We start from the raw sequence: 8,514 nt of genomic DNA, 5'->3' as shown, positions 1-8,514 counted from the left end.
AAGCTTCTCGTAATCTTAAGTGAATCTTCATAAAACAAAACAATAAAATGATGGATTGATAGTTTTGAGATGAATATATTAAAAAAATATATAAAAATAATAATGATAATTTGGCGAGGAAAAGTTGTCGATGATCTGTCCAACGTATAATCGAGCCTTTATTTGTTTGGCTAGGAAAATTTTAGACATTAACTTCGATCATTAATAATTTTTTCTTGGCTTCTACTGTAATAAATTATAATCCTCAAAGCTTACTTCATCAATATTTGTTATATTCACATAATTTTCAAACATATTTATCTTTATGATAACTATAAACTTGTAATTAAAATATTTAACATAGTTTAAATTAAAAAATTTATTGAGTATTAGGATTTGTGTTTTTTATCAATTATCTTGTCCTTATTATCTGGATTATAAATTTATCATCTTAACTCGGTTGGACAAATATTAATTTTTTTTATCCTTGCTACCTAATTTTATTCTTTCGTATTTAATTATTTAAGAAATAAGTTATATTGTTTTTTTATCTCATAAAATATAGTAAAATAACAAGCTTGCCATTGGAAAAAAATAATCATGTCTAAATTGGTTCTTTAGTCTTTTCACTTCAACTTATTTTTTTTTTATGGTTATTAGGTTTGCCATTGACTTTTTAATCTTTTAATAGGGATAAATACTAATTAAATTGAAAAGATTGTTTCCGCAAGCGTCATATCATGGGAGACACCCACACACTTTAACAAGAAGTGAGGTGCCTCCTGGTGGCATAAAATACTTTTTTGTCGGGTCGTTGAAAGCATTGTCTTATCCTTTTCCTCCCAATATAGCACGTGCCGGCATGGGGTTTGTCACCCATCAACCTTTTTTTTCCCCTTATTTTTTCTCTCATTCCCCTACAAATTATAGGTTCGTCCTTATTATTGTTGATATTTTAGTTTTGGTCTTTATTTTTTTTATTTTGGATTTTTGCTCTTAGTTTTTTTTGTAAAATTTATATTTATTTTAAATCTAGTCTTTTAATTCCAATTTGTTATATATATTTTTTTCTATTTTGGTGCTTATTTTTTTTATTTCTATTTTTTTTTCTTGTCCCTTTTGTAAAAGTTTTATTGGTTTTCAATTTCATCATTCAATTCAAGTTTATGGTGTATTGTTTTTTTTTTATTTTGATCCTTATTTTTTTGATTTTTTTATTATTTTTCTTTTCAATTTAACTTTCAAGTAAAAGATTTACAATTTCCCTGTAATTTATTTTTTATTTTGATTTTCACACTGATGTTTTTAATTGCTTTTTTTTTATCTTTTTTTTTATTTCATCGTTTGATTTTTTAGGAATTGAACTTTATAATTTTTTCATGAATGTTGCTTCCAGTCTAATGACTCAGGTCACGAGTTTGAAAAGCTAACACAAGTTAATATTCATTTTTTGGCTTATTTTATTTGTTGATTTCATTCGACATTAGTTTTTTTTTTAAAAAAATTAGCTTTATAGGTTTTCTTCAATATTTGTTTTATCAAATTATCCCAATCTCATGATCTAGACGATATTTATATGTTAACTAACCATTTATTATCCAGGCCACATGTTTATAACGCTATCTCAAGTTTACTCAATATTTTTTATTATTTGTATTCAATTGGTTACTTCTTAAAGTTTATTTTTCAATTGTTGTGATATTTTCTTTTAAAAAATTTGTTCGTGTGTTTTTATTGTGTGTTTTTATTATTATTTAATTCAATTTAATTAAAATTATCTTATTAAACTCAATCAAAAGTATAACATGAGTTACTGGTTTTTTTAAAATTTGAAACGTGCTTACGTCACCTTAGACAATGTTTTTTACGGGGAAAAAATGCAAGCACCGCGGCCACGTCTAATAAAAGCCGATGCCAGGTGCCAAACACAAATCAATCTTGCTGTATAGTCATATGCTGTACATACCCTATAATAATAATAATAATATATTATTATTATTATTATTAAATGGTGTCAGTCTTAAGAGAAAAGAACTCGACAGATCATTTTATTTTTTACGAAAAGATTGAAGAAAATAAATAAATTTTGAAACTAAAAAGAAGAAGCCCTTTTGCATTCAGCAACTTAACTCTCCATTGCAACACCATCGCCCACGTCAAAAAAAAAAAAAAAAAAAACCCGATGGAGGCGAAGTAAGCTAGGTAATCTCTGAATCTCTTCATCTACAACAGTGTTTGATTTTAAGCAATTTCCATGGTTATTGATGGTGCTTTTTTTTTTCCTTGCACTTGACTCTTAATCTAGAAGCAGCCTTCCTTAAAGTTCTCTTTATCGTGCATGATTCTATGCCTTCTTTCATTTGGGCAATGGCACTCTATAGAATTAATACTAATGATCGTTTTGTGGAAGATTAGGAGACGTCAAACTTCACCGGGCTTTGCCTCTGAATGTTTGCCCTTTGTCTTTTACGCATTACCTGGGATAGAAGGCCTCTCAATTTGTTTGCTCTGTTTGGTCTTTTAATAAAGTGACAGATTTCGTTGATTTTTTTCCTTTGGGTTTGTGGAGAAGGACGGGCTATAAGATTTCGTGGGATTGTATCATTCTTTTAGTGATTTGGTGTATCTACATAATCTTTATTTATCGCATCTTGCCAAGGAAAATTGTTGCGGTAGAAACTAGATTCCCCCCTTTCCAGTTATTTGAGTGTTAATTCTGTGTATATATATATATATATATATATATTTTTTTTTTTCCTACTCTGGAGGATCACTTATTCTTTTGTGCATTCCAATGTCTATGATATTTTATTTTCTTATATGAGAGAAACGAGCGTAATAATTTTTGCGAAATCCATATTTAGTCCATGACCAACACAAAGTAGGTTGAGGCCATGGGATTTTGTCTTTCTTTCAATTTGAAATGATGCAAAGGTCCGTTTGCTCGCCCTCCGGTATTCTCAAGGCTAGGATTCGAGCATGATTCCCTGCCTCTCCTTAAGGGGCCATCAATTATGGGAAGTTTGCTTTGGGTTCATGTGTGTACAGCAAAAAGAATAAATTTCTTTCCTTTTATTCTAAGTGAATTCCTATCTAGCACATATATCATGTTATAATCCTGTCTAGCATGTACATTGAGGAAGGGTTTGTTTTCATTTTTCCCTTTACTCGATTATTTATCAGTGATCAAGTATCTATATTTTGATCCAATTTGGAAATTTCTTCTTACTGAATATTATCATCATATGCTATAGTAGGTCTTTGTTATGTCAGAAGATTTAAGGGGTAAACTTGGACCAGATCACTTCAGTTACTATGCAAGCGAAGTAGAACGATTGTTGCAAGATGAGGATAACCATTTTTTGACTTCACAAACTGCTGAAATTCTTGGAAATAAACATGAGCATGCCAAATGGGAGGACAGGCTTCAACCCAGTTGCGATTTGGGTTCTTCCTTTAGTAATTCTGTTGGACCACGGCTTTCGGATTTCCAAAGAGAAATGTTGAAGTTACGTCTTCAGCAATCTGTGGTGGTTCTAACATCAGAAGTCAATGAGGTACACTCCCTCTCTCTTCTGTAGAATGAAGGAAAGTTCATATATCATTGTACAAAGTTTGCAATTTGATATATGCAAAATGTGTGGTTGTTTTACTTGTGATATTCCTTCTATGGAAAAATGATTATTTTTTTCTTGGAATATATGATGTATTCTCTTGGAGGTAGATAGTGAGATGGGGCATATTCCTTTGGTTTATTGATTTAATTTATTTGTTGTCAGTTTAGTCAGCAAAGGACAGTGATCATAATAAAGACAGGTGGGACACATTTTCAAAGTTTTTTGAAGGATACATAAATTCTTCTCTTCAGAATTGAAGACACTTTCTTAATTCTAGAGATACAAAAAAGTTAAGGGTACCTAGGTGTAGATTGCAACATTGTGGTTAGGGATGATGAGATTAAGGAAGGAGGAGAAGTTATTCTTGCAAGCTCTTTAATGACCATTGACTGGGAAATCTTAAAGATCTCTGTGAGGTGTGCCTTGCAATTTGCTTTGGTAATCCATTTCCTCATCTAACCAAAGAAGCTGAGAGGAAAAAAAACTCGATGGATATTCAGTGAGATCTGTTTTCATATGGGTACTTATTCTGTGTTATTAACATTTCCTACTATGAGAGGTTTAGATTCTATTTGTCTTGGAATTAGTAGTTTTTTTTTCTTGACGAAAAATATATAAACTTTGAACTTAGCAAAGCCAAGACTACAGGACTTGTTCTTTGTTTTGATGAAGCAGGGGTGCCTCATCATGACCATTATTGGTTCCTAAGATACAAAACAAAACAAGGAACATCAGGGAAGATATTGGAAAGAAAGCAGAGTGTTTGGTATGAACATGTGTGTTTAGAGTGCAGTATTAGCTGAAATGAAAGGGTTTAAAGGTAGATGATGTATGGAAACACAAAAAAGGATTGAATCAGAAATGATTGCATCTGTTGTAATGTGTCTGGTGGAAGTGGCTTCTATTAAATGTAAGTTGAGGAAGGGTTTTCTGAACTTTGGCCATGTCTAGCAAAGGTTGTGCATGCAATGATGAGGATGTATAACTAGACTGAAGCAGTGAGAGAGGTAGATAAATAATGTTGCCAGTTGAAGTCATAAAAAAATTATTTAACATCATAGCAGCTCACAAAAAGTTTGGTCTATTACATAACATAATGAAAATTGCTTAGCTTTATGTTCACCGCCTGTCATGTTTGATGTGTCCAATCATGTGGCACCTCATCTCATTGTTCCTCACTTTCTGCATGTGCACATTGTTCAGTTAGCTTAATGGCAGTATTATTAGCAAGAAATAATTCTTTGATATGGTTGAAACAGATGCTTGATCCGGTCTTATCCATGTGCCGGTTACAATCACAGCTCACAGCAAGACCTGCATTATCTAAAGCTGATGCAAAGCAAGTTCCCTCTCAGAAAGTTATGGTTTCTTCATATTCCTCATCAACCAACACTCCTTTGGCTGCTAGTCCTTCTAACTCTTCTACAGAGGTTATACATCCCTAAATTCCTTTTGTCATTTATCTACCTTTAATCTGTTGATGTCTTAACATGCAATAAAATGCAATGAAAACTGTGGCATTCATATTCAGTTTAAAATACTTGTGAATAATAATCATGCGGTCTCACTTCCTGGTTTAATATGTGTGGGGTTTGTTATATGGAAACTGTAGATATCATCTTTCAAGGCATTTGCTCCAATGTCATTATTGTGTTTGATTTTGTGAATGCCATGGTGTTTGATTTTCTGTTTGAGTTTGGTTTATGGAAACTCCTTACTGGAGAACTCCATCCCATTCCAAAAATCAAGAGTAATGCTAGAGATACTTAAACTTTTGCTAAATTTATTTTTTCTAAATGGCATGACAGCTTGTGATTGGGCTTTTATTAATTACTTCATCCTTTAATTGTGTGTCATTGAATGTGATAAGACATACATTTCATAATTTGAAAAAACTTTCCCTATCAAAAAACACTCAAATTCAAACTCCATGCCATTCCCAAAATAAAGATATAGATCTATCTGTACAAGATAAATCTTCAGGATGACAATGGATAAAATGGCGATCTCAAGTCAATTTGATGCAAATCTTTCTTCATGTAAATATACAGGAATTCTATTCCAGTAAATATTGTGTTTAAAAGTGTGAAAATTAAATTATCATTTTTTTCAAGATAATGACAAGCATTTTGAACTTGTTGGCAAAACATATGTTGTAAGAAATTGTTTGTTCTCATACTAATATTCTCTTTTTAAGAAACTCATTTTCAAGCAATCTCCTCTTCACGGATACACATAAACAGACATGCATCTTGATATTGCTTTGATACTGGCAAGCTTGTATTGTCTGAACTTTTTTTTATGACTTGGAGATTTACTGGAACTAAATATTGCTTGATCTGGTTTTAATAGAATTACTGTTTTCTGTTCTTTTCTTAAACTATCCTTTTACCCTTTTGCAGTAAAAGCAAACTGATAAAGAATTAATAAGTAGATGTGTCTTTTTTGCTGGTAATGTGTATATATTATGAGAGAATAAAACAAATAACAATGAACTGGCAATATTGAGATTGTGGATATGTTTGCATGTGCCTTCGTGATATTTGTCTTCCCAGGTGCTAAAGCCTATATTATATGAAATATGTTAATTATATGTTGATATATCAAGTATTAATGCATGGATGAATGTATCTGTCATTTAGGATGATGATATGAAGTTCCTTCTAGAGAATAACAGCTCCCATGTTGAGAAGACACTGAAGAAATATTCTGATGAACTACTTTCAACAGTAAGCTTTTCAAAATTGATGTTGTCTGTACCATTTCTTCAATATCACATGTTGCTCAGAATTAAGAGTTTGCTGTGTGCTTTGAGAAGCTGTTATACGTGATCAATAGCCGAACTGAGGTTATTTTTTCACATTTTAGTTGGAACACATGGAGCAAAAGCTTGAAGAACTTCTTGATGCAGTGGCATCTAACTGCAGGTAATATCATTTCATGGAACAGAAAAAAAGTTGGTATGGTAGCTTTCTGTTTTCTTCATATGCTTTCAATTTTATAAACCTAATATAATTATCCTTTTCTAACTGTGTTTGGCTGGTATGAATCTGATGGTTTTAGAAATCACGAATCAAGCTGAAAAACAAAAATGATGGGCCAATATTTTAGTGGATAATGCACAATTCAGTGGTCTATCTGCAAAATGATAAACATTGTTTGATTAATCAAGGTGCCTAATCCCAAACTGGTGAAATAAAAATCCATGTTACAGTAGCTCTCATTCTGATTTCTGAGATAAAAATATGTGCTGTATAAGCAATGTATTTTAAGTTTTAAAACTGTTTTTCCTTGCCTCACAATGCCACCTACAACTTGCAGGCCAATGACTCATACTGAGAAGCAGCAACTTCAAAAACTAATTAAGAAGCTACCACCGAAGAAGCTTGACCGGGTAGTTGAGATTGTTCAACGTAGCAAGCCAATAGAAAGCCAAGACCATGATGAAATTTTTGTCAATTTAGAAGAAAAGGTAGTAAATTGCAGCAACATAAGTTTTGGAAAATGTATTTAGAATTCTAATCCTTCAAATGTGTTGCAGGATAACGCAACAGTTTGGAGATTGTATTACTATGCTGAAGCAGCGGAGAAGGCTAGACTCCTCTAATAGCAAACATCTATTGCTCGTGCAAACAAATGACGAGGTGGTGCATTTAGTATAATCAGAGCTGTGATCCTGAGTTGCGAGGGCTTGGCATTAACTGTCGCTGATTTTTCAGAAACGTACTTTCCTTTCTATTTTGTTTCTTCTCATTTGTCTAAACACTCTATTCAACATCATGAATTTATGTAGCTAGCAAGGGGAGATCATTGAGAATTCAGGCAATTAAATCATTCTTTTTGAAGTGCATGTGAAACTTGAGATCAACCAAAGCATTTTTTTAAGTGGGGCTGTAACAAGATATACTAACAATCCTTGCGCTTATGTTATCAGTTCTACATTTCACGGACTTGGGAGCAGTTTGGAAACACGTTTGACCTTAGGTATCCATGAGAACTCACGTATGTATGCCATGAGTAGGGGTGATCATTTTCGGTTCGGTTCGGTTTTTATCAAAAAAAGTAACCAAACCAAAAAAAAAAAATTTTGAAAAAAAACCGAAACCGGGTCAAAACTGACCGGTTTTGGTTCGGTTCGGTTTTTTATGGCAAAAACCGGTTCAAACCGGTTTGGCTCGGTTTTTCTGGTTTTGGCTCGGTTTTCTCGGTTTTTTCCAGTTTTGCCTCGGGTTTTTCCGGTTTGGCTCGGTTTGGCTTGGTTTTTTCTGGTTTTTTGTCGGTTTCGGTTCGGTTCAGTTTTTTCGGTTTTCTGTTTATAAAACCGAACCGGCCGGTTTTTTCAAAAATTTAATCGGTTTAATCGGTTTTTTTTTCCAGTTTTCTCGGTTTAATCGGTTTTCTGGTTTTTTTGCTCACCCCTAGCCATGAGTATGACTTCACATAGATTGACTCTCGGTTTAAAATTTCTCCTTAAAGATTCGGCTGAGTGCTGCTACCATTGAGTCTCTAAAATCACCATATATTGACTTCATTGCTCATTACCATAAATTAAAAAAACATTTATTTTTTGTCCCTAATATTTTTTTATTTTTTTAAAATTAAAAAAACACACCAATTACAATGTGAATGCATTATGATTATTTATCACATTAATCTATACCATGTTGCGCAACTTGAGTTTTAATAATTGCCCAAATTGAAGTAAGAAATAGCCTGGTCAACGAACGATTAATTTAAAAATAAAACCAGAAATCATACTACAGAATGCTCCCACTCTGTCATATGAACACTTATTAAACATATAATATTAATAATAATCAAAGTTGTTAAGATGTCTTTATTCATATATTGACAGACTGATTATTAGCTTAGCAGGGTTTTCTTTCTTTCATTCATTCTTTTTATTCTTATTGTGCTA

At 32.3% G+C, this 8,514-nt stretch overlaps 1 protein-coding gene across 1 annotated transcript; it reads left to right on the top strand.

Annotated features, from left to right (window-relative positions):
- Positions 1 to 2,468: 2,468 nt before the first annotated feature.
- Positions 2,469 to 7,446, top strand: LOC7491895 (uncharacterized). The gene is made up of 7 exons (XM_052451647.1): positions 2,469 to 2,651; positions 3,237 to 3,536; positions 4,856 to 5,026; positions 6,239 to 6,325; positions 6,465 to 6,523; positions 6,918 to 7,068; positions 7,138 to 7,446. Exons 2-7 carry the CDS (start codon positions 3,246 to 3,248, stop codon positions 7,201 to 7,203), a joined length of 825 nt encoding a protein of 274 aa, XP_052307607.1. The 5' UTR covers positions 2,469 to 2,651; positions 3,237 to 3,245; the 3' UTR covers positions 7,204 to 7,446.
- The last annotated feature ends 1,068 nt before the right edge of the window (positions 7,447 to 8,514 follow it).

The sequence above is a fragment of the Populus trichocarpa genome, chromosome 3 (assembly GCF_000002775.5).
Source record: "Populus trichocarpa isolate Nisqually-1 chromosome 3, P.trichocarpa_v4.1, whole genome shotgun sequence".
Lineage (NCBI taxonomy): Eukaryota > Viridiplantae > Streptophyta > Magnoliopsida > Malpighiales > Salicaceae > Populus > Populus trichocarpa.
The sequence above is the reverse complement of the archived record's forward strand: the minus strand, read 5'-3'. Positions and strand labels throughout refer to the sequence as shown.